The sequence below is a fragment of the Mobula birostris genome, chromosome 26 (genome assembly GCF_030028105.1).
Source record: "Mobula birostris isolate sMobBir1 chromosome 26, sMobBir1.hap1, whole genome shotgun sequence".
Taxonomy (NCBI): domain Eukaryota; kingdom Metazoa; phylum Chordata; class Chondrichthyes; order Myliobatiformes; family Myliobatidae; genus Mobula; species Mobula birostris.
The window spans coordinates 45935564-45962666 of record NC_092395.1 but is presented as its reverse complement, the minus strand read 5'-3'; the positions used below and the strand labels follow the sequence as shown (position 1 = coordinate 45962666).

The window sequence follows — 27103 nt, the reverse complement described above, 5'->3', positions numbered from 1 at the left end:
GGAGGGTCGAATGAACAAAGGACGCGTAGGGAGTGATCCCTGCGGAAAGCAGAAATTGGGGGGTGGGGCGGGGGAGGATGTAAAGATATGCTTGGTTGCGGGATCCAGCTGGAAATGGCGGAAGTTATGGAGAATTATGTGCTGGATTCGGAGGCTGGTGGGGTAGCAGGAGGATGTGGTGATGGCAGACTTGTGGGAAATGGAAGAGATGCGATTGAGGGCAGCGTTGATGGTGGAGGAAGGAAAGCCTTTGAAGAAGGAGGACATCTTCTTCGTTCTGGAACGAAAAGCCTCACCTTGCGTGCAGATGCGGCTGAGACGGAGGAATTGAGAGAAAGGGGATGGCGTTTTTACAAGTAACAGGGTGGGAAGAGGTATAGTCCAGGTATTTGTGAGAGTCCGTGGGTTTATAACAGACATCAGTGGACAATCTGTCTCCGGAGATAGTGACAGTGAGATCGAGAAAGGGGAGGGAAGTGTCGGCAATGGGCCAGGTATATTTGAGGGCAGGGGGAAGTTGGGGCAAAGTTGATGAAGTCGACGAGCTCGGCATGGGTGTAGAAAGCAGCACCAGTGCGGTCGTCGATGTAGCGTCCGTCTGAAAAGTGGGGGGTGGGGGTAGTGTTACCAGTGTAGGCTTGGAACATAGACAGACAACGCAGCTTCCGAGGTTCGTTAATCCTAAACACCAGAGATTCTGCAGATGCTGGAAATCTGGATAAAACGCCCTGTTACATCCTTCCCTGTCATCCCAGAATCCAGGCGAAGCATGTTAGTGTATCGCATAGTGAAGTTTCTCGACCTCTTATCTCTGTGATACGTTCCTTTAGTACCACTAAGTTAGTTTTAAAAGTTAAAAAGAAAAAAAAACGAAAATGCAGAGTAGCTGGAACAAAAAAACGAGATGTTCCCTCAGATTTGTTGGCATATAAAGTTTGTACACTTTCACATCCACTCTATATAAATGCAAACCAGCGATCGTGATGAAAATTCGAGGATTAAATGGAAAATGCTGGATACAGTTAGGTCGCTTTGAAATGTCTTCAGAGGAGCTTGCTTCTCCGTCCACTCACCGGTCTGGTGGCCCCAGCAGAGTCGTTTTACAGCCCATCGCTTCTCCCGGACCTGAGGCTGGAAAGCGGTCCGCAGCTTTTCTGCAAGAGCGTATTCCCACAGTACCTTCGCTTTAATCCTCCTGTTACAGCTCCTGCGACTATCATCCTGACACCACTCGCACTCTTCCCCGTCCCAGACAAACCTTGCTGCACCAGCGGGCAGATTTGATCGATCATCTCAGGCCAGACACATTTCACCCGCGCAGCAACCCTGTGACATCATGGATGTCCAATCAGAGAGCAATCGTCCTTACTGCAGCCAATTATAAAGAAGGAAAGGTCGACCGTCCGCGAACCACTTACGTTAGTCTACTTGATGATTGACATGAGATCAGTCGAATCAGAAGCGTAAAAAGAAGCCGCGTGTGCGTCGCTGTTATTACAATATACAGTTTAGTTGATTGACATATAGCGTAGTCCGTAATAAAGCCAATTGCATGTGTAGGTGGGAGGTGCGTTCGTGACGTCGATTCCTCCCGGTTGTTCCGCCGGGTCTGGGATCCTGACAGCGGTGAGCGAGTGGTGAAGCTCCTCATTCTGTCCCGGGAGAGACCCTGACGGGTTCCTTTCTCAGCCGTGAGCAGGTGGATGGCCGGGCGGTAGGGAGCGGCCGTGTTATTGTCCGGTAATGCAGGCATTTTCTCCTTCAGGCGAACAATGAAAGTGGAGGCGCAGAGGGTAGCAGAGAGCCGAAGGCAGCCGACCGCTGCCTCACCCTCACCCTGCCCTCGCCATTCTCCCTTCCTATACCCTCTCCCCCTCCTCACATCCTCATCACTCCTTCCTTCCCTCTCTCTCTCGCCACCCACCCTCATTCGCTCTCCCCCTCCCTCACCACCCACCCTCCCTCCCCACCTCATCCCCTCATCGTCCTCCCCGCCTCGTCCCCTCATCGTCCTCCCCGCCTCGTCCCCTCATCGTCCTCCCCGCCTCGTCCCCTCATCGTCCTCCCCGCCTCGTCCCCTCATCGTCCTCCCCGCCTCGTCCCCTCATCGTCCTCCCCGCCTCGTCCCCTCATCGTCCTCCCCGCCTCGTCCCCTCATCGTCCTCCCCGCCTCGTCCCCTCATCGTCCTCCCCGCCTCGTCCCCTCATCGTCCTCCCCGCCTCGTCCCCTCATCGTCCTCCCCGCCTCGTCCCCTCATCGTCCTCCCCGCCTCGTCCCCTCATCGTCCTCCCCGCCTCGTCCCCTCATCGTCCTCCCCGCCTCGTCCCCTCATCGTCCTCCCCGCCTCGTCCCCTCATCGTCCTCCCCGCCTCGTCCCCTCATCGTCCTCCCCGCCTCGTCCCCTCATCGTCCTCCCCGCCTCGTCCCCTCATCGTCCTCCCCGCCTCGTCCCCTCATCGTCCTCCCCGCCTCGTCCCCTCATCGTCCTCCCCGCCTCGTCCCCTCATCGTCCTCCCCGCCTCGTCCCCTCATCGTCCTCCTTCCCTCTTCCCCTGTCTTGAGTCTTCCTAAACCTACTATTTGACTCTTCCTTTGCACTTCTGCCTCAACCCTCTTGCTTTAAGGTTAGAGATGTGGGTTCAAACCTGATCTTGGGTGCTCTCTGTGTGGAGTTTGCAAGTTCTTCCTGTGAGTGGCCTTTCTTTCAGGTGCAGGTTGGGAGATTAATGGGCCTCTATAAATTGCACCTACTGTAGGTGATGGGTTGATTCTGGGGGAATTGTAGAAATGTGGGGAAAACAAAACAATGGGATTAATGCAGGATGAATGTGAGTTGTGGTTTGTGCAGACTTTGGGCTGAAGTGCCTGTAACTGCTTTGTTTCTCTGAATTTTTCATTCAATGTTAGCCATGCTTTAGCAGAGGTGGATATGTAATGATGGAAGTATTATTTAAATGCATCTTGTATTTCAAAATGCCACCCCTCTGCAGAAATGGACTGGGGAAAATTTGGATTAAGGTGTTGAATTGAGCATTGGTTTAGGGGAGAAGTCAGAGAGTGGCAGTAGGTGGTTGACTCTCTGTCTGGAGGCCTGTGACTAGTAGTTTATTTACTTGTTTAGAGAGGCAGTGTGGAATTGTCTCTTCCAGCCCTTCGAGCTGCAGTGCCATCAACTCCCAGTTTAACCCTAGCCGAATTACGGGACAATTTACAATGACCAATTAACCTACTAACCGGTACGTCTTTGGACGCTGGGAGGAAACTGCAGGACCCGGAGAAAATCCCTGCATTTCATGGGGAGGATGTACAGACTCCTCACATAACGTAGAAGTTGAACTCTGAGCTCTGCCATAAGATCTGAAGCGTTATAAAAAGAGTTTGTCATCTATGGTCAGCATTCTGGATGGTACTGTGGCGAACTCAATCAGAAAATTTGTGAATAGTGAGGAAGGCTATCGTTGCTTGCAGCAGGATCTGGAAATGGGATGAAAAATGGCAGGTGGAATTTAATGCAGACTAGTGAGGTGTTGCATTTTAGAGGACAAACCAGGGTAGGACTTAGCATTGAGTGTGGTAGAACAAAGGGATCTGGGAATACAGATCCATAATTCCTTGAAAACGGCTTCACAAATAGAGTTGTAAAAAGACGAAGAAGAAAGCTCTTAACTCCGAGTGGAGTCGTCGGGACGCCGTCATGACAGTTTTTTTTTAGCAGCCTTTCTTACTTTTACGAGGCCGAGTTGATGGCTCGATGCTCAACCCATCACGGATGGAAAGCGTGCAAGGGAGCCAGCTGGATTCAAACTCGGGAGCCTTTGCTCCGAAGTCCAGCGCTGATGCCACTACGCCACCAGCCAGCGTTATAAAAAGAGTTTTAATTATATTGGCTTTCATAATTGGAGTATTTAGTATAGGATTTGGGTGGTTACTTTGAAGTTGTCCAGAACATTGGTGAGGCCAAGTTAGAAGTACTGTGAGCAGTTCTGGTCATTTACTTGCAGGAAAGATATCAATAAAATTGAATGAGTACGAAGAAATTTTAAAAGAATGTTGCTGAGACTTGTGTTATAGGGAAAGGTTGTTTAGATTAGGACTTTATTCCACCAAGCATGGGAGAATGAGCAGAGATTTGATAGAAAAATACAAAGCTCTAGCTGGGCGATGGTGTAGTGGCATCCACACCGGACTTTGAGACGAGTGGTCCCAGGTTGAAATCCGGCCAGTTCCTTGCAAGCTTTCCATCCATACTGGGTTGAGCGTGGAGCTGGCAACTTGGCCTTGATTTTAAAAAAAGGCAGACAAAAAGCCCTAAGGAAATGGCAAGACTGCTGCTTAATGTGCCATGAGGCACTGAAAGGAACAACAGCAACAATACAAAATTATGAGGGGTATAGATGGGGTAAATGCAAGCAGGCTTTTTCCACTGAGGTTTGGTGAGACTAGAACTAGAGATTATGGATTAAAGGTGAAAGATTTAAGGGGAACCTGAGGGAGAACTGAACTTGCATTGGTGCAGGTGTGGAATGAGCTGCAGCGAAAGTGGTTGATGTGGGCTTGATTTCAATAGTTAAGAGGGGTTTGGGCAAGGCCTTGAATGGAGGGGAATGGAGGGCTATGGTCCATGTGGAGGTTGATGGGGTGAGGCAGAAATGCAGTTTGGCATGGGCTAGGATCTGTTTCTGCACTGTAGTGCTGCAATACTCTAATGATTATTGTTCAAAGAGTTTGAAGGGGAAAGAATTAATATTATTTCTGTAAAATAGAAATATTTCACGTGAGGTATTTGCGAAACCCTGAAAATGCATCCAGAGTCTAGATGTCCCTTACTGGGCTAGTTATGAAATGATGTACCTCTACTGAATATTCCCTTTCACCATTGTTATCAAGTTTTCAGTACAAAAATAACCTGTGTTTATCTCAGCTAAATTTATTTTAATGAAATATGGAAAATGTAACAATACTTTAACAAAACAGAATGTAAACAAGTTAAATAGAGATTACTTTTAAATCCAGTACATACCTGTTAGACTTGTATCTATATCTATCTACGGAGTCACTAAATAATTTGTAAATTTTAAGTCCCTTTGGAATACTTTATCTCAGAATTTGACCTATGGTACCAGGGCAAATGACCAAAAACATGAAAGAATGACAAATAATAGTACAGAAAGGTGGAGAGAATCTGGGAGGAATTTCAAGAATCTCTGACCCATTAACTGAAGTCTAATAAATGGGGTTGCGTGAAAACCAAATTGGCAGTAGGCCTGGATTGGGGGAGCCTGAGATATCGATGTTGAAGGCAGATGGCTCAGAGGGACTTGAAGTCAGTGATGAGAAAAGTACCTTGATGAACCAGTTTAGCTCACCAAACACAGAGGACTGAGTGAATTAAGTAAAGGACTACAAAGTTTTGGATTGGATCATGGAAAATGAGATTGGACAGGGGGAAATCTAATGTGAGATTTTAGTACCAAGGGATCTGAAATGAGGACAAAGAGTAATGTTAGTATTCAATGGAGGTAGATTATCATGATGGAGATATAGAGTTAGACTCTTCTCGGGGTCAAATAGGATGGTCTAATTCACCATCAAAATATTTTCTAGAGAGAAGTGGCGTTGCATGTTAACACAGTTACTGATAGGATCTATAGAAAACAGTTTTGATCTCAGTATTCAGCTGGAGGCTTGTATCTCAATTCAGATGCAAATGTTTAGGAATACTGATTTGTCAAAGTTCTTCAAGCTTTTATTTTCAACAAGAGACCAAAATAGTGGCATTTACTTAGTTCAACATAACAAAAAACCTACTTTTACCTACCTTCTACAGTAAGATGTACTCCTGTTTCTAGGATCAGGTTGTAGAACCAATAAGTCATTGTGTAGTAATGAAACGGGAGCTTATTTACCCATTATTTCCGTGCTGGTTTGTAAAAAGCCATACCATCGAATCCTACCTTGCAGCTTTGTCTGTAGCCCTCTGTTGCCCGAATGTTGTCTAATCCAATATTATCTAAATGTGATGTAGGCCTCTGCCACTTTTTAAAGGCAATGTGTTCCTGGCACTATTACCATCCTCCTTTATTAGAACAACGTGTGGGGTTAATAAACCTGCAACCTTACTTTGCTGCTGTTGCAAACTCAGTGGATTTTGAGGAAAAGGGAACTGTTTCAAGAGTCAGAAGTATTTTCAGTCCTTGGGTTTTCTAATGGCAAGACATATCCCCAAGTTTATTAAACCATGTGCTATACTGCTTCACACAGCTGTTAAAGATCCTGTGCCACAAATAGGTTTGAAAAAGCTCCACAAGTGTCCAGCTAGGGATTCTTTACTCAGTTATTTTCCTTGCTGTAGTTTGTAAAATCTTACAGTACATAAAAGAACTATGGTGCATATAACAGTAGTCACAGCTTGTAAAATGAGAAAATTCTTCTTAGCCACAGTTGGTGTTGGAGGTGCTGCAAAACCTTTATGAATACTTGTATAAAACAGTAATGCATCAAGGAGCAAATGTGTCCTTTTCCAGAAATTCAACAATAAATTCTCATCTCCAAGTTCTGCAATGCGTGATGAGGGAATTTTTTTGCTAAGGACTGTTGGAAAGTGAGGACTAAAGGTGCTATTCAACTCCCTGGCTGTGGCTAAGCTTTGAGATGGAGATCTGTGCTTAGTTTTTGTTCCTCAGGGGTAATTTACCACCTACTCGGCCCTGCAGTGTGCCTGGCCGGGATCAATTTACCTATCATAGATTAGGGTTTAAAACGCCAACCTTTTCTGTCATTGTTCAGCTGACCATTAGGCCAGTGATCCTGTATACTTGCATACACCATTTTAATTTGCTTTCTGGGTCATCACTTATTACTGAGCAGAGAATTACCTGGTCTCCATATCATGTAGCAAAAACACATTCAAAACCTGTTTAGTGTAATGAGATTGTGATCAGCACTATTTCAGATGTTAGAAACTGACATTGTTTGTGTGCAATTAAGTACACATTCAGCTTGAAATGTAAAGGATGATGGCTTCAGTGCTTTCCTTTGTGGTTTTGGTTTGCTAGTGGAATGTGTGCATCAAGATTCTACTCTGGAATGCGTTTACTTTGAACATTCTCTACAAATGAGTTATTGGAAGAAAATTGATTCCAGAAATAGTTGGGATGTTCTGTCAGAACCCATCTGAAAAGTGGTCAGAGTATAAGGGATCCATAAATAGCATATCAACAATTCATTACATGTTTCACCGCTTACCAGGATGGTGGTAAACACAGATTTGGTTAATAATGAGTGAGTAATAGTGGGAAATGACATGCTAAATCTTAATAAATCACTTTGTGTGGTTTATGGGAATTGATTTAATTTGCTTTCAGAGTGTATGGAACAATGAGTTTAGCTACAATCTTGAAATTATTTAATGACTCAGGAATTTAAATAACATTTTATTGTGTTGGCCATGTGGCCAAGTGGTTAAAGCATTCGTCTAGTTCTCAAGGTCGCTAGTTTGAGCCTCAGCTGTGGCAGTGTGTTTGTGCCCTTGAGCAAGGCACTTAACCACACATTGCTCTAGTCTCTGCGAGGAGTGGCGCCCCACACAGACTTCCAATCTGCGCCTTGAAAATGCCCGACGCAGGCCTCTCATGGTCTAAGTTGACGTTCCTTCCCTTCCTTATTACCTTCAAACACAAAGCAGGCAAAAGTGAATCTTGTAGTTCTGCCTAATGTGCTCCACAAGTGTGGGGACATTGGGAGCCATTGGTTAATTATAGGGAATGACTGAAATGTCTTTACTTGTAAATATGATTAAATTGTAGCTGCATAGAGGGACGGTGTCTAATTGCTGTTCATTGAGCTGCCTTATTGACAATCCTTTTGGATAAGGTCAATGAATTTTTGATTCATCAGCTGTCAAGGGATGCTAACTGCAATGTGTAGGATTTGCTTGGAGCATTGAAGTTCGGTCTGTAGAAGAGTATTCAGCTTTGATCCATCATATCATCCACTGTGTGTGGATTACCCATTTTTTTTTCTACACTCCAAGAAAATTAGTCAAGAAGTTTGTTACCTTTCTGAATACTAGTTTGGCTCCTGCTTTGCTGCAATTGAATATTGGCTTCTTAACATTTTATTTTTTATTTTTGTGCAGAATTTTTGCATTGTAGACATGAACCATCGCCGCTGGGTTCCTGTCATTGTTCTATTCTAATACACCAAAGGCTTAGAATCATATGTAAAGTGGGAGCAGATTCAGGGGTTGGTGAGTGAGACAGAAAATACTGACTATGAATATGCATATTAATAACTTGTTTACAAGCAGTAAAAGATTCAATCAAACATTTGTCTCTTCCCCTCCCCCCATCAAGTTACACAAACAACAAGACTAAATATTTGACAAACAGATAACTTTGCTCCACACACGCACTTTTAGCTGACTTTCCCAATGGTTCTGTGAAGTGTGCCCTGGGGACAAAGGAAAGAGAGTAAGCCTCCTGCACGTGTGATTCTTTTACCTGGGGTGTTTGAAACCGGACAGCAGAGCTGTAGTACACGAAGCAACCAATGGGAAAGAGCTGCTACAGGTTTCAAACAGGCTAACCAACAACTGACACAGTGGAAGTGGGTTTTGACTGGAAAATAAGCCACATCCTCACACGACAATACATTATCATAGGAAGTCTAAGATGGGTGCACTACTAAGTCACGCAAACTTAACATTCAAGCTTCTCTAAAAGTTTGGAACAATAAGCTTTAAGGAACAGTTCAAAGGATGAAAGAGTAGTAGAAGGGCAGAAGTTTATAAACAAGATTTCAAACATGGGATGGTGGTCATTGAGTATGTGGCCTTTGATAGAGGGATTTAACTTAAAAGTGGGATAAAGTCCAAAATTAGCACTGTGGAGATATAAGACTGGAGGAGGCTAGAGAAAGTGAGGATAAAGACCATGAAGAAAATGGTAAACAAAATTAAGAAACTTGAAACTTGAGATGGTGGATTAATCCAATATGGGGCTCTTTCAACTAATAGACTCTGAATTTTTTTTAAAAAAAAATCTGTTTTATAAACAATACAGTGAGTGAGAACGATCAAGATTAGAGGATACAAAATGAAAACCAGACCTGGCACTGCCAATACAAACATTTGAAGTCGGGGAAGCAGCTGTACAATGGAGTGGTATTAAGAAGAGGAAGTGCTTCCTGTGCTATCTCCTGGCAATTTGTTGGCAGTTAGCCTATAACATCTTATATTTCTGAGCCTAAGAGTATCTGTTTATAAATAGTTGTCACTGCCAAACCCACAGGGGCTGAGAATATATGGTTTTAATACCCAACTTGTGTAGTCAGATCCCATTGCAAGTTCAGTTTAGGTTGCTGGACTCTGGGCAAGGGTGTGTTGGTATAAAATGTGAATTTCAATTTCTGCTGCATATGTGCCAGGCAATATTGAAGTGGTCCACATAGGCACTGTTGCTTAGAAAATGACAGTACTGTAGTAAGATTTGAAAAGTTTGGTTGAGGAGTAAGGAATAAAGACCAAAGACAATAGCTTAAATTTTTTTCTTCCCCATTTTGCTGTAGAACTCTAATGTTATCAGACTATTTGGAAATCTCCAATGTTTTAGTATCTAACTTCATGGGGTCTTAGTTCCTGTGTTTCCTTCTATTCACTATCAGAGGCCTCTGTTGGTCAGGGCTGACCATGAATATTGTGTCCTAGCTGATTAGATATGCAAGCCAGTACAGTATGATATGGAGAACAAGTTGTTGCCCATGTAGCAAGCTCCCCTTCTCCATGAATCCGGTGAACCCAAGGGAAAGGCATAGACCGATACAGTTTAGCACCAGCAATACTGCAGAATATGCCAGTTGGCATTGAGCTCAACGTAGGACTGCCTTAGGGACTCCAGGTCCGGATTTCTCCCTTAGGGTTTAGTCCCGAAGCCTTCTTCATGAGTGATTATAGATGCAAGGCAGTGGAGGTTTGAGAGTAGAGTTTCCCTTCTCCTAGATTAGCTGCTAAACATGGCTGAGAGCTCCCACTTGCTGTAAGTTGCAGTATTAATCAGATCGCATCCAGTAGTCCAGAGAATCTACTTAAAGTACCCAAAGTCCAGAACATACTGGATTCAAAGTACATTTAGTATCAAAGAATGTGTAAGTTATACAACCTTTAGATTTGTTTGCTTGCAGGTAGCCACAAAGCAAGAAACTTGAAAGACAAAAAAGACTAACACCCAATGCGCAAGAGAAAGGGAAGTATGCCCGCAATCTATGGACTCACTTTCAAGGACTCTTCATTTCATGTTCTCGATATTTATTGCTTATTTATTATTATTATTTCTTTCATTTTACAATTGCATAGTTTGTTGTCTTTTGCACACTGGTTGGATGCCCAAGTTGGGGTTTCATTCATTGATTGTTATGGTTATTATTCTATAGATATACTGAATATACCAGCAAGAAAATGAATCTCAGGGTTGTATTTGGTGACATATATGTACTTTGATAATACATTTACTTTGAACTTTGAGAAGGAATGCTTCAATTTTGAGGATAGACTGGATTGGCTTGGCTTGTTTTCCTGGGAGGTACCCAACAGAGGTAAACAGTATAAAGGTATAGGTCGGGTACATAATAGTCAACTTTTCCCATGCAATGGTACGTGAAACTGGAGGATACAAGTTTAAGGAAAAATGCAGTTAATTTAGAGATGTTCTGAGGATGTGGTTTTCCAGAGGGTCAATGAAACCTGGAATGCACTGTTTTAGAGATTGGGGTGAATTGGTGGAGGCAGGGACTCTTTTACTTAAGTAAGCAATTGCATTTCCAAGGCATAGAAGCCAACAGACCAAATGCTGGTTAATGGGATGAGTATAGAAGGTTACACTGTGGTTGGCATAGTTGTGATGGGCCAGAGAACCTATTTCTGTGCCGTTTGACTCGAGTGAAGAAGGCACTCTGCTTTTAATGGAACCATTTGCTCTTGATATTATAATAGTATAGAAATGTATAGATGATGGATAGCCATGTATGGTGCACTGGAGAGCTTGTGTGATGTGTTGTAATTAAGCCTCAGTTACTGCTTAGATTTTAAAGGCAACAAGAAAACATCATTCCAAGCTTTTCTTAGACACTAAGAAAATCAATTTTATGTACGTTGAAAGCAAGGCTTTTAATTTCCTGTAAATAAAATCTGAACTGTTCTGCGTACTTTGTCTTAACTTCTAATGTATATTTTGTGTTCTAGACCATTGAAATTTGAAGGATTTGCCCAGGCAATATCATCTCCGGCTGATAATTCTTGTGGATAATGACATTGGGTCTGACCTGCACTATGGCAGTTTTCAAGCAAGATAACGTAGAGAAGTACTATGAGATGGGTGAAGAGCTGGGAAGGTGAGGCATCATTTCTTGTTCACTGTGGTTTTGTTGACATTTTCTTGGCCTGGGTGTTAAGTTTCTAGAATGCATTACTGGGAACACTCAAGTTTCCTTGTAAATTTTTAGTCCTCTAACAAATAACCTGATGGTCACTTTTGTGCCTAATCGCTTGCAGGATTGCGTAGTCTAAAGAGTAAATAAAGGCCATTATTTAATCCGGTGTCTTGCCGTCAGAAACTTCATTCATTGGTCAAAACATCATCTGTGATTCAAGAAACAGACAATGTTTCTGACTGATTAATCTCTCCTATTGAAAGTTTTTATCTGAATTATTAAGTCTTTGCTTTGGGATGTTCCATGTCATGAGTATTTATGAAATTTTCAAGTTTTTTGTTTCAGGATTTCAGTATTCATAATATTTTGCTTGTGTAATATTGTCACTTGCACTCTTGGATGAGCAGTAATTCTTTAAGAAGGAGTATTGATGAAAAAACATCATTGAACATTATGTTTAGTCAGTGAGTAAACCTGGTGGTGATCTTCATTTTGAAGCTTTTCATTGGACTGCAGCATTGCCTCTGCTTTGAGTTTTAAATGTTTTGGTATTAGAAATCTTTTTGCTCCTTTCCCTAAAAATTGATACTGCACTTTTGAGAGCAATATTACTGAGCTGGTTATTTGATCTTGTCAATGCTTAGGTGGTTTCTTTTGCTTCAGATTGCCCAGTGGAAGCTGGGGCTATCATCTTGTCACCACCCTCTTCCCCCCCGGCTCATAAGATCACACCTCTTGCCTTCACTCCTTTGGAATGGATATTAATGGAACACATTAAGTTCTAGAAAACAAATACATGAATTAATATTTTAATTACTTGGGAGATTACATAGTTTCAGAACTCTTCAAAAGACCACAGCTGCAGGTATTGTTAGTCTTTGACTTCGAGTCTAATTCTGATATCATGCCTTTTGACGTCAAAAACAGGGTCAATTTCTACTTGTAAGCTGATGACTCACTGCTCTTGACAAGAGGATGGAATAGTCATTTATTTAATTTGACCCTATGCCCAACACAGTTTTGAATGTAAAAAAAATTGGAAATGGATCACTTCCCTCCCCTCACTGATCACTGCCTTGGTGTAGCACAAGGCTCCAAGATGAGTAAGATTCAATAAAACCTTTCTTTTTAGCTGTTTCTACCTTTTTAAACATAGGCCATCTCTGCCCCAGGCCTCAGCTGCTCTGTGATCAAGAGCCTCACACATGCTCTTATTGGTCCCAAATTGCCTATTGCAATGCATGTCTGGCTGACGTCACTTTTTCTACTCTTTAACTTTGGGCAATCCTAAATTACCTGCTTGCATCCTGACAATAAATTTGTGCAAAATCCCTGTGCTCTTGAGCACATTGGTTCCTCTTTGTAAAATCTCAGTTTACAAATTACTGATTTTCAAATTGCACTACCATTAACATTTGGTAATCTCTGTTCCCTCCACAATATGTGATTCACTTCAGGCTTTTGAGCAATCCCTAGTTTAATTAAAGGGAAGCCTTATATAACTAAAACATTTCCCATGCAAACTGACTATGATTATTTAAGTGTTTGAGTCATTCCTAGTCAGTGAGTCATTGTCATTTAGACTAAAGTGCAGACTTTTGCCTTTATAAGGATAAGTTTTTTATTGTATATGCTTGTTCATAATTTTATTTACATTATATATCTCTGTATAGGGGTTTTTGTATGAACTGGATATTTTTTGAAAGGCTAAAGGCTGCTTGCAACTCTTTACAACTTTTCAGGGCTAGAATTAGGTTTAATATCATTGATGTGAAGTGTGTTGCTTTACCGCAGTAGCAATACATAAAAATACTATAAATTTCAATAAAATGCATAAATATTTTAAAATTAAATAAATAGGGAAAAAATAGTGAGGGAGTGGTCATGGGTTTGTTCACTGTCCATTCAGAAATCTGGTGACGGGAAGAAGCTGTTCCTAAATAATGAGTGCATGTGTCTTCAGGCTCTTGTAAATCCTTTTCTGATGATAATAAAATGGGAGCCTGTTCTGGGTAATGGGGGTCCTTAATGATGGATGTCATCCTTTCAGGCATCGCCTGTTGATGATGACGTTAATGCTAGAGAGGCTGGTGCTCATGATGGAGCTGGCCGCGATTGAAACCGGCTTCCGCTTTTTCCAGTCCCCTCCAGTGATGCAGCTGGTTAGAATGCTCTCCACAGTACATCAGTAGACATTTGCTAAGAGTTTTTGGTGATGTACCAAATCTCCTGAAGCTCATAATGAAATATTGCCACTGGTGTGCCTTCTTCATAATTGCATCAATACATTGGGTCCAGGAACTTGAAGCTGCTCCCATATCCAGTGCTGACCTCCAAGAACTTTCGGAATTTGAGCAATTAAATGTTCCTTCCGCCTTCTTGCTTTCCTTTAAGTTGCATAGTTTTACTTTGATTTGGGTTTTGAAAGATAATCAAATGGAAAGTTGCACTAGTCTAATTTGTAGATTAACATGAAATCAAACTTTTTTTCATCGGCTGTCAGTTTTCATCAGTCTTATCCTCAACTGAAACACCAATACCCTTGAATGCAAGATCCTACAAAAAGACGTGGATACAGCCCAGCCCATAACGGGTAAAGCCCTTCCCACCATTCAACACATGTAGACAGTGATGTTGCAGGAAAGCAGCATCCATCACCAGGGATCCCCACCACTCGGGTTATGCCCTCTTCTCACTAGTGCAATTAGAAGGAAGGTACAGGAGTCTCAGGACTCACGCCAACAGGTTCAGGACTAGTTATCAGGCTCTTGAAACAGATTTGCACAAATTTGCCTGCCAGAGCAACCGTCCACTGTAGATGCCATCTTACGTGCAACCCTGGAACATCTGGACAGCAGAGATTCGTACATCAGGATGCTCTTTATCAACTACAGCTCGGCATTCAATACCATCATTCTCTCAAAATTAATCAATAAACTGTAAGACCTTGGTCTCTATACCTCCTTGTGCAATTGAGTCCATGATTTCCTCATTTGCAGATACCAGTCAGTTTGAATTGACGGCATCTCCTCCACAACCTCTGTCAGTGCAGGTGCACCATAGAGCTGTGCCTAGCCACCTGTTCTACTCACTTTACACTTATGACTGTGTGGCCAAGCACAGCTCCAATGCTATATTCAAGTGTTTTGATGACACCACTATCATAGGCCAAATCAAAGGTGGTGATTGAAAGGAGGGAGATTGAAAATCTGGCTCAGTGAAGCCACAAATTCCCTGTGTCAGCAAGACCAAGGAGCTGATATTGACTTCAGGAGGAGGAAACTAGATGTCCATGAACCATTCGTCATTGGAAGATCAGAGGTGGCAAGAGTCAGCAATTTTAAGTTACTCAGTTGTGTTTCAGAGGAACTGTCCTGGGCCCAGCATGTAAGTGCAATTACAAAGAAAACACAGCAGTGCCTCTAATTCCTTAGGAGCTTACGAACATTCGGCATGGTGTCTAAAACTCTGACAGACTTCTATAGATGTGTGGTGGAGAGTGTATTGACCCAGCTGCATCATAGCCTGGTATGGAAACATCAATGCTCTCAAACAGAAAATCCTACAAAAAGTGGATATGGCCCAGTCTGTTGTGGGTAAAGCTTTTCCAACCATCTACCTGAAACTCTGTGGCAGGAAGGCAGCATCTATCATCGGGGACCCCCACTACCGGGGACAAGCTCTCTGCTCGCTGCTGCCATCAAGAAGTACAGGAGCCTCAAGACTCTCACCACCAGGTTCAGGAACAGTTATTACCCTTCAACCGTCAGACTATTGAATCAAAGGGGATAACTTTGCTTGCCCCATCATTGAAATGTTCCCACAACCTATGGACTCACTTTCAAGGGTTCTTCATCTCATGTTCTCACTATTTATTTATTTTTTATTGTTATTATTTCTTTCTCTGTATTTGCACATTTTGTTGTCTTTGCACACTGTTCGAATGCCTAAGTTGGTGGGATCTTTAATTGATTCTATTTTGGTTATTATGGATTTATTGAGTATGTTTGCAAGAAAATGAATCTCAGGACTGTATATAGTGACATGTGTGTACTTTGATAATAAAATTATTTTGAACTTAAATTATTTGAATTTCTCTGCTTCAGCCTCTCGAGATTCAGGCTTTCAGTATATTTAAAGTTGAGACTGGTGGAGATTCTGCTTGGGTAATTCTGCAGATGGCTCTCAAATACACCCTTCAAATACAACTAGAATCACATCATAATCCTTACTATATCACTGCCCCTTTTAGAGACATTGCCTCATAGAGCCAGAGAGCGGGTTCAATCCTGTTCTAGGATGCTGCCTGTGGAGTTTGCACCTTCTCCCTAAGATGATCTTAAACTTTGATTCATCCTGGCAAGCTCAACTTTTGAAAGTTTGGCCTTGAATTACAGTATTGAGAAGTGGGAATTCTGTTTGCAAATTCTTCATTCTTTGCACTGAAAAGCTTGCCCATTCCTTTTCCAGGTGCAGATAGATCTGTTGTATATTTCTAGCTTTGTACTTGAAGGCGGGAGGAGAAGATGGCGGCGCGACACAGCTTGCAGTGGCCACTCCGGTGAATGATATCTGTTATCTGTCAAGTAGGGTGCCGTGCACAATCCTGATTTGATGGAAACAGACGTGAGAGCATGGAGGAACATCTGTGAAACTTCTGAAATGCCTGGTTTGCTGCCGCTGCTACTGTGTGATCCAAACTCTGTGGAGGGGAAGGCCCGGAGTCCTCAGCTTTGCTTGCTGCTCGGAGGCCAGGGTGGGGTTGAAGCGCTCGGCAGAGATGGTGCTTGGTGTCAGAGGCTCAGAGTTTTCGGACGGGCTCGAGTCAGCTGCGGTCCGGTGCTTCCAATGCATCGGCAAGTTTGCGGCGCTTGGGGATTCATGGCAGGGAGAGTTTCTCCCTTCTACCGTCTACGTGAGATGTTGGGGCTATCAGGAGTTGAGACTTTTTTTTTTACCATGCCCATGGTCTGCTCTTTATCAAATTACGGTATTGCTTTGCACTGTTGTAACTATATGTTACAATTATGTGGTTTTGTCAGCTTTAGTCTCGGTTTGTCCTGTGTTTTTGTGATATCACTCTGGAGCAACATTGTATCATTTTTTTAATGCATGCATTTCTAAATGACAATAAATGAGGACTGAGTGTCCTCATAATCTAAAAATACTGTGATCCTCATCTTTTGCAGCTTAATAACCTTTTTCTTTCCCTTATTCCCTTAGTGGCCAGTTCGCCATTGTGAGGAAATGCCGTGAGAAAAGCACCAATATTGAGTATGCGGCCAAGTTCATCAAGAAGCGCCGCCTCTCTTCCAGTCGCCGAGGAGTGAGCCTTGAGGAAATAGAGCGGGAAGTAAACATTCTGAGGGAAATCCAGCACCCAAACATCATTACTCTGCATGATATATTTGAGAACAAGACCGATGTTATTCTCATCCTTGAGCTGGTGTCAGGAGGGGAACTTTTTGATTTCCTGGCTGAGAAAGAATCATTGACTGAGGAGGAGGCAACTGAATTTCTTAAACAGATTTTGGATGGTGTACACTACCTACACTCAAAGAAGATTGCACATTTTGATCTAAAGGTACAGTTTCTATGTCTCTGTTACTGAAAGATGTGTGGATTCTATTTAAATAATTTAGCTATTGTCATTCGGCTTTTAAGGTGCAATCTTACTACACAGTTGTACATTTCTACCAGGATGATGCTGAGCTTTTAGCTGCTTGTCACTTAAGTTCTCCATTCCATTCAGACCTGGTCTTCAATCACAGCTCAAACTCTGATCCAAACTTTCCGAATACAGGCTTCAGCTTCACAATTTCACATGATCAACCAATCCAGTATCTCACTTCCAGTGTGTATTGTGTCTCATTTGATTTCATTTATTTCCTCATATTCACTTCCACAGCTCCCTTATCTCAAAACTTTAAACTTGATTCATTACTATTTTTCCCCATTTCTGAAGAAAATTCATCAGCTGAAAACATTAACTGTACCTCTCTATAGAATCTGCATAACCCGATATCAGTCTGGAACACTTGCTGTTTTGATTTCATATTTCCACCATTTTGTGGTGTTTTACTTTTGAGCCACAGTTTTGGTTCCATGTAATATTGGTGGTACCTGTAATCTAACAATCTAAAAGGCTTTGAAAAATCACCTACATATTGACTTTTACCAAAAGTTCTTTCCTAAAATGTTCAAATATGGAAGTGGCCATTCTCAAAGTTCAAGGTAAATTTATTATCAAAGGACATGTGTCACCATATTGCCCTGAGATACATTTTCTTCTGGGCATTCACAGCAAATGCAAAGAAATGCAATATAATCAATGAAAAACTGCACAAAAATAGAAGTGGATAAACAGTCAATATGCAAAAGACAACAAATGTGTAAATATGAAAAGAAATATGTTCTCAGTATTTAGACTTATGAGGTATAGAGTCCGTAAAAATGAGTCCGTAGGTTGTAGGATCAGTTCAGTGTTGGGATGAGTGAAGTCATTCACTCTGCTTCAAGAGCCTAATGGTTCAGGGGCAATAACTGTTCCTGAACCTAGTAGTGTGGGACCTAAGACTCCTGTACCTCCTTCCTGATACCAGCGAGAAGAGATCATGGCCTGGATAACGATAGATGCTGCTTTCTTGCAACAGCATTCTCTATAGATGTGCTCAATGGTGGAGAGGGCTTCACCTGTGTTGGACTGACTGTATCCACTACCTTTTGTTGGCTTTTTTGTTCAAGGGCATTAGTGTTTCCATACCAGGCCATGAAGCAACCGGTCAATATACTCTCTACCACACATTTTTAGAAGTTTGTCAGAGTTTTAGATAACATGCCAAATTTTCACAAACTTCTAAGGAAGTAGAGGTGTTGCTGTGCTACCTTTGTAATAGCATTTGCATGCTGGACCCAGGACAGATCCTTTGAAACGAAAGTACTGAGGAATTTAAAATTGCTGACCCTCTCCATTTCTGATCCCCTGATGAGGACTGGCTCATGGATGTCTGGTTTCCCTCCTCCTGTAGTTGATAATTAGCTCTTTAGTTTTGCTGAAATTGAGCGAAGTTGTTGTGGGACCATTCAGCCAGATTTTCAGTCTTTCTCTTATGCTCATTCATGTTGGCCTTGATTTGGCCAACAACAGTAGTGTCATCAGCAAACTTAAATATGGTATTGGAGTTGTATATAGCCTCACAGACATAAGGGTTGAGTAGGGAGCGAAGCACATAACTTTGTGGTGCACCTGTGGTGATAGTGAATGTGGAAGAGATGTTGTCACTAGTCTGAACTGACTGGGGTCTGAAAGTGAGGAAATAGAGGATCCAGTTTCACAAGGAGGTATTGAGGCCAAGGTCTAGGAGTTTATTGATTAGTTTCGAGTGGATGATAGTGTTGAATGAAAATTTGTAGTCAATGAAGAGCATCCTGATGTATGCATCTTCACTGTCCAGTTGCTTCAAGGCTAAGTGAAGAGCAAATGAAATGTCATCTGCTGTGGACCTGTTGTGACGGTAGGCAAATTGGAGTGGATCTAAGTTGCACCTGAGGCAGGAGTTGATATGTTTCATTACCAACCTCTCAAAACACTTCATCACAGTGGATGTAAGTACAATGGATGATAGTCATTGAGGCAACTTACGACATTCTTCTTGGGGATTGGTATGATTTGAAGTCTGCTTGAAACAGTTAGCTATTTCAAACTGCCAAAGCAAGAGGTTTGAAGACATCTGTAAACACTCCAACCAGTTGATTGGTATAGGTCTTCAGTGTTTGGCCAGATGCTTTCTGTGGGCTTACACTCCTGAAGGAAGCTGTCATGTCCGGATCAGTTTCCTGTTGCTATCTAATCCTCTGAATTTTTTTCTTTGGGCTTGGATACTTTATAACAATAACTGTCAACCATCACACAACCATCAATAACTGTCAACATTGCAATTTTAGTAACAGACTAAGACAACTGCGCTGCTCCAGATGAAGTCATTCTTGCCCTCGGCCATTAGGCTCTGTAATGAGTCAACCTATAGGTGGGGAAGTGATGACCCCCCTCCGGTTAGACCGTTTGTGGTAACTTACTTTTTATTCTTTCTACTTCTCTTCTAATATTTATACCTGTATTTTTTGGAAAAAGTGTGAACCTGTGGGGTAATGCCTTCTACAAAAGCTATTTGGGGTCGGGTGTTCCAGTCAATGAGATGAGATTGGAGGTGTGGGTTGTAGAGATGCTCTGCTCTATTTAAAAAAAGCTGACAGAACTTGCTTTTCTCAAGAAAGATCTGTTTACGTGCACCATGCCTCAATCAAAACAACTTTTATAGGACCTTAGAAGAAGAATTGTAGAGATGTACGAAGCTGGAAAAGGCTACAAAGACCTGAGTGTTCATCAGTCCACAGTAAGAGAAATTGTCTACAAACGGAGAAAATTCAGCACTGTTGCTGCTGTTCCTAGGAGTGGGCGTCCTGCGAAGTTCACACTAAGAGCTCAGCGTGCAATGCTGATGGAGGTGAAAAAGAACCCAAGGGTAACAGCAAAAGACCTGCAGAAAACTCTAGAACTTGCTAAAGTCTCTGTTCATGTCTGCACTATAAGAAAAACACTGAACAAGAATGGTGTTCATGGAAGGACACCACGGAAACCACTGTTCTTCAGGAAAAACATTGTTGCACATCTCAAGTTTGCAAAGGACCACCTGGATGTTCTGCAATGCTTCAGGGATAATATTCTGTGGACAGATGAAACAAAAGTTGAACTTTTTGGCAGAAATGCACATTACTATGTTTGGAGGAAAAAGGGTACCAGACAGCAACACCAAACTGTCATCCCAACTGTGCAGCATGGTGGAAGGAGCATCATGGTTTGGGGCTGCTTGCTGTCTCGGCCAAGGACTGCTTGCAATCGTTGAGGGGACAATGAATTCAAAAATTATATCAAGACATTTTGCAGGAGAACATCAGGGTAGCAGTCCATCTGAAGCTTTAATAGAAGTTGGATAATACAACAAGGCAATGATCTAAAAGACAAGGGTAAATCAACAACAGAATGTTTTAAAAAGAAGAAAATTTATGATTTAGAATGGCCGAGTCAAAGCCCTGACCGTAATCCTATAGAAATGTTGTAGAAGGACCTGAAGCAAGCAATTCATGGAGGGAAACCCACTAACATCCCAGAATTGAAGCAGTTTTGTAAGGAGGAATGGCCTAAAACTCCTCCAAGTCGATGTGCAGAACTGATCAGTGGCTATTGGAAATGTTTGATTGAAGTTATTGCTGTTCAAGCAGGATAATCAGTTACTGAAAGCAAAGGTTCAAGTACTTTTTCCAACAAATACATTAAATCATTAAAATCCTTTACCTCGCTGTGGAAGTTTCATAGGTTGCATTCAAGACTGGAAAACTGGAATCGATAGCAATTGAGAAATATAGGGTTGAGGTAGAAGATAGTCATGATCTTGTTGAATGGTAAAGTAGGCTTGAGGGATCTCGGGCCTGCACCTACTGTATTTTTGGGCTGGGCTGAATGTCCTGGCAAGTTGGAGAAGTTAAAGCAATAGTTTTTATACAAAATAGTGGGTTGCATAGTGCCATTTCAGCTTGAAGTTTTAAAATTTAGCAAGGAAAAGATAATAGCACATTGACTAATGATAAGCAGAAGGTACTGTGGATGCAGAGATAATGCAATGACAATTAAGGTCAAGGGAAAAACTGAGCTTAGAACCGAACACGATATTTGAATACATGATATCTGAACACATAAGACATAGGAGCAGAATTAGGCCATTCAGCCCATTTGCATCTGCTCCACCATTTGATCATGGCTGATTCATTTCCCTCTCAACTCCATTTTCATACTTTCTCACCATAACCTTTCATGCCCTGACTTACCAGAATCTGTTGACCTCTGCCTTAAATATACTCAATGACCTGGCCTCTAGAACTGCCTGTGGCAATGAATTCCACAGGTTCACCACCCTCTGGCTAAAGAGATTGCTCCTCATCTGTTCTAAATGGGCATCCCTCTATCCTGAGGTCGTGGGACCTGGTCCTAGACTCTCCACTGTAGGAAACATCTTCTCCACATCAAATGTTCCTTAAGCCTTTCATTTCTGGAATCATTTTCGTGAACCTCTTTTGAACTCTCCAGTTCTCTCCAGAAAATAAATAGTACAGTGATCATTGCCAACAGAAAAGTTGTGATGGTTTTGCACTAGTCTGTATTAAAAATGGTAGTAATTGCAGAAACAAGTAGCTGGTAATGTATAAGATTGGAGAGCAAGCCACACATTAAATCCCGGGAAAGGACGTACTGCCTCTTTAAAACCATCAGATGGATTTTGAAAACTTCATGGTCAACTGCCAACTTAATTCGTGCCTTAAATCTGGCTGTGCATTATTGTGTAGAATAAACTGTATGTTAAGACTACCTTTTTAAGATTTTGATATTGCTTGAACCTAGATTTCAGATCAACATCATTGCATTAATTAACCTGGTGAGATATTGGAATTGTCCCAACCAGAGGTTCACACCATTTTTACGCTACGTACCCTTACCATTAACCTACAGGTCCATGGACCTTGGGTTGGGAACCCCGGTCCCATCTGCACTTGTATTATCAAGTAGAAATGTGCTTTCAAGGTTTTGTTCTCTATGTATAAAAATCTCCTATGTTAAACCTTTTTAATATCTCTTTCAGCCTGAAAATATTATGCTTTTGGATAAAAATGTTCCCAATCCCCGCATCAAGCTGATCGATTTTGGTATTGCACATAAAATTGAAGATGGGAATGAATTTAAAAACATCTTTGGAACCCCTGAGTTTGTTGGTCAGTACACCTGTTGGTTACTTGAGTTACTTTGCTATTCAAACAATTGTAATACAAATGTAAGTTGAAGTCAAGTAATTGAGTACCCTATTTGAGGGGAAGACTGCTTTATTAAGATAGTGACACAGTGATGAAAGGTTTGATAGAGATGGCAGTGGGAGCTTACTGCTTGGTGTTGCCAACTTGTTTGGAAACTGACACTTTCAGATGTTGCAAGATATGCCATGTCATATTGTTGTGCTATCCCATGTTCATCATCATGTTTTCTGTAAATTTCTCCTTCAATGTGAAGTTAACCCATATTCGTGGCTACTGTGGTGAGAACATGAGGGATAGGCAATTGCACTCCTTTGAGCAGCATCACTCCTTTGATTACCCAGATATTGAGAATGTTCAACAGACACGAATGAAACATACAGGTGTGGGTCCTTTTGCTCCTCAAGCCTGCTCCACCTTTCAATGTGATAATGATGAATCTGATTGTAATGTCAACACTGCATTTCTGCTCAGCCCAAGTATCTGTTCATCTCTGTTAATCAAGAATCTATCTGCCCTGTTTTAAATATTGTTGGATATCTGCTATTTTTGATACGGGGTTCTTTGGAAGTCAAGAATGAGACATAAAACTTGTTGCTTTTGGTTATTTATTATGCACTCAGAGAACAACGTAATTGGGAAAGAGTAGCAGAAGCAAGGTCTAATAGTGAGGGAAGGTGAAGGCAGAACGTCAAAAGAGAAGGAATCCAACGTAGTTTGACCTTGTACCAATTTGCTAATTAGCAATAAATTCCATTCAAATTCCATTGTTTGAATCAACCAATAAATTGGTTCCCATTCAAGTAATGTGATACACAAGATGCTTCCAGAAAGATAAAGGCACTGTAACCACTAGGAAACACACTGAACAATTGCATATACATAGATAACTATATAAAAATACAAACAAGCATAAGAAAGTTAAACTACAAGACTGAAAGATTATTATTTGCCCAGTCCAACAACATATTCAAAGATTCTGGTCAGCAATGCTCTTTGAACGAAGATTCCAAAGGCCAACCTCAGAATTTTAACTTCTGTTAAATGAATGACCCATCATTCTAAATAGCAAACTCTACTTCTAGATTCTCAACATTTTCTGTGTATAAACCATGTAAAGACTCTTAAGGATCTTGCTTTAAATCAAGCTGCAAGGCAAGTCTGACCAATCTTTTCCCCAAGATGACCTACTCACCCATGGTTCACGTTGTAACCCTTCCCTGAACTGCTAATGGATTTCCTTGTTTCCTTAATTAGACCAGTATTGTCAAGAGTATGTCTGATATCGGTTTCACCAAGGTCCTACAATAACTGAGCCATAACTGCCTTTTATGTTCAATTATTCTCACAATAACAAATAACATTTAGCTTTCTTAATTTTTTGCTGTATCTGAATATTAATTTTCTGTGAATCAAGCAACAGAATGCTTCTGTGTTTGAGCATTGCATTCTCCCAAAATGTGCTTTATTTTTCCTGCCAAAATGTACAACCTCATGTTTCCTGCCCATCATACTACACTTAAGTTTTTAGTCAACTAATTTTATCTATGTTCCTTTGCAGCCTGTTACTCTCCTTACTACTGTACTTGCAATTCCACTTGGTAATCAAAAAAATTGTTAACTAAAATTTGTTATATTTGTCTTGGTTCCAATCCCTATGGCACAAACCTGGAAAATATATCCTTCAGGCTGCCAGTCATCTATCCAATAACCTTCAACACCATGAGCTTTTACCTTTTGATAACTTTTTGATGCAGCACCTTATGAAATGCTTCTTAAAGTCTAAATGTAAATGTTCCCCTTTACCCACTCACTGTACATGGTTGAATATTCTCTCAAAACCAGGTTTACTTTAAAATTTTCTAAGTACTCTTTTATTATGACCTTAGTAATAGCATCTCACATTTTCCCTGAGAGACATTAAGCCAATTGGCCTTTAGTGGTCTGCTTTTGCCTTTCCTTTTTTTTTGGAAAGTGGGAAAAGTAGCAAACTTATTCTAACAGAGCCTTACCCAAATATTGAGAATTTTGGAAAATTAATACTCATGAATTTCTTTTGTGACCCAAGATGAAGACCACAAAGATCCAGGGAGTTGTCTGCCTAAAATTCCAATAATTTTCTGTGTATTACTTCCTTTATGCTAGTGAATATTCTTGACTTCCAGATCCTGAATTTACAGATATTTCTGCAAGGTAATTTGTATACTGAGAAAACCAAATCAAAATACTTGTTTAACTCATCTGCCATCTATTCATTTAACATTATTCATTCCCAGAGTCACTTTCTATAGGACCAATGTTCACTTTGTTATTACAAGTCTCTGTAGAAACTCAAACACGAGGAAATCTGCAGATGCTGGAAATTCAAGCAACACACACCAGCAACTTTGATGTGTGTCTCTGTAGAAACTAATCACTTCTGCATTTCTATCTCCCCTTTTTAATTTTACCTCTCAGTTATTCTTTTATATTCTGTCCAGTCTTCAGCACATCCCGTCTGCTCAGTTGTATATTTGCATTTTAAATGTTATTTTAACATTTGCCTAAAGATTCCTTGCTACTTTAAGCCGGTGTTGTCATCCCAATACTGTTTTTAAATCTCAAATCACAATCTTATTTTGCAAAGATTTCAGAGCTAAATTGATGGGCTTTCTTGATAAGCACTGCAATTTCAGCACAGACTATGAGAAACTTTGTTTCAAGAACTTAAATAATTGGATAAGGTACTGGGGTATGGAAGGCGGAAAGTTTGCTTGAGGACTCTGGATGAAGCGTTAGAGAATAGTACTTTAGTCGGGAGCTTGTTGAGGCACATCTGGCAGGAGATTACATGGGAAGTCTTGAAGGACTGGTATATGAATGTAGCCTATACAAGCCTGCACTTTGCAAATCTACTGACAATGTATGTCTTAAGGGCTGAAGGAATAAAATGGTTGTCTTTTATCCTTGAATATAGAGCTTAGCTGCTTTCACGAGGAGTAGCAAATTCTCAGATCTGATCTAGGTCAACAGTAGCAGCCTGAAATGATTCGGATCAGGAAGTTGAGAGAGGCTGTCATCTAGATCCTGAAGACAAAGATCCACTTCCATGCCATGCAGCGAGAGAGGAGCTAAGTGTGGATATACACCTGTTGGAAATCATTTTGCAGAGTAAAATAGAGTTGAAGGTTTCTTTATCTGATCAATATACTGAATGAGCAGTGAGTCTGCAGAATCTTGTGGAACTATTTGCCAAAGAGTGCAGTTTCAAGTCAAAGTGTTAGTTCTGTGAGTAAAAAGCAACTTGTTTTTCTGCCTAGTAAGAGATGAATATTGGGCAATAAACTATTGACATTTAAGGGGAGTCTTGCATCAAGTGCTTCCAGGGTTAACAAAGTTCTGCTAGAAACTGGATTTCCTGTCAGATTCTTCAAGGACTGGCAATAGGTGAGGTCTGATCTTTGGCATAAACATTATTTTTAATTGCACAATCTTTGTTTTTGGCTTTAGAGGAATATCTGGGCCAATGTATGTGAGCATGTTTGACTTGTAATCTTTGAACTTGTTTTATCTGAATTTTTGTGTTTTACTCAAACAACAACCCCATTTAACCTTTGTTTTTAAACTTTTCTCAATTAATTCCATTGAATTCTTTATCTGTCTTTATCCACAAATCAGTTTCAAGTGTTCATCATGATGAGCATTAAACAAAAATAATCTGAACATCCAAGTATTGATGTCTGAAGCATTCTTTGATTTTTAGGGAAGAATGAGAAGGAGAACTGCATCACTCCAAGTTTGTTGACCATTGTAATGATGTGTATGTTTGAGAAAAAGAACATTATTTTGTGGTTATCCACCATACAGTCTGCACTATTTGTTCCTTCTTTCTCCCCTTCCTGTTTTTTGATAAATAGCAGCTTATTGAGCACCGTTTTGTCTTTTTTTTTAGCCCCTGAAATAGTCAATTATGAGCCTTTGGCTTTAGAAGCAGACATGTGGTAAGTTCATCCCACATTTGTAATGAAATTGTTTTTCTTTTTATATAAAAAAAAGAAGTGGATATATCCTTCTGGAATCCCCTTTCCTGAAGGCATTATTCTACACTGTAATACAGATTCATGGGTATGAGTGTTGCGAATAATCACTGTGTTGGGAGTAGTATCTTAGCAGTGTTTCTAAGTGAGGCATTACTGGGGTTAAGCCATATCCTTGGGTTTCAGCTGTGCCATTCTTCAATAGTTTACATGAAAAATGGAGAATACTTCTGATGTCCTGCATTGCACGGTTGTTACCTACATTTCCGCATTTACGGGCTTAAGGATTTCGGAAGTAGTTTGATGAACCTTGGTTGACTTTATTGTGAAAAGTGCCATAACATCTTTGCCACAGATTAAGAATCCTTTCTAACGTTAGATTAGCCCTGTTGTCTCATTTTGTTGCTCTGCTAAATTGATGCTGTCACCTATTGTTGCTGTATGTACAGAATTACAAGCATATTTGCCTAGATCTTTTTCTTAAAGTAACTTAGCATATCACACATCCTAGTACTGATTCTACATTGAGACTTGTGCAGAATATTCTAGACTAACCAAATCTTATTTTTCCTTTGCTACAGGAGCATTGGTGTTATCACTTACATTCTGTAAGTATATCAATGCTGTTATGCCTCAACTTGCGTGACTCAATCTGCAATTCGTGTTTGGTTTTGCAGAAGTATTTTCCTTGAGGGCAATAAAAACAATAAAAACAGTTAAGATCATGGAGCAATTTCAAAATTCATGACTGCAGCTCAAAAGCATTCCTGGATGCCCAATAGCATAACTGGATTTTGTACTGTGT

The 27103-nt window shown here is 41.1% G+C and overlaps 1 protein-coding gene across 1 annotated transcript in view; it reads left to right on the top strand.

Annotated features, from left to right (window-relative positions):
* The first annotated feature begins 1580 nt into the window (after positions 1 to 1580).
* The window catches only part of dapk3 (death-associated protein kinase 3), a 34314-nt gene continuing 8791 nt past the window's right edge, over positions 1581 to 27103 (top strand). The window contains exons 1-6 of the mRNA XM_072243958.1: positions 1581 to 1740; positions 11238 to 11386; positions 16649 to 17009; positions 22117 to 22246; positions 26214 to 26262; positions 26880 to 26906. Of these exons, the coding sequence (XP_072100059.1) occupies positions 11301 to 11386; positions 16649 to 17009; positions 22117 to 22246; positions 26214 to 26262; positions 26880 to 26906 (653 nt within the window). The 5' untranslated portion in view covers positions 1581 to 1740; positions 11238 to 11300. The remainder of the gene's footprint in view (positions 1741 to 11237; positions 11387 to 16648; positions 17010 to 22116; positions 22247 to 26213; positions 26263 to 26879; positions 26907 to 27103) is intronic.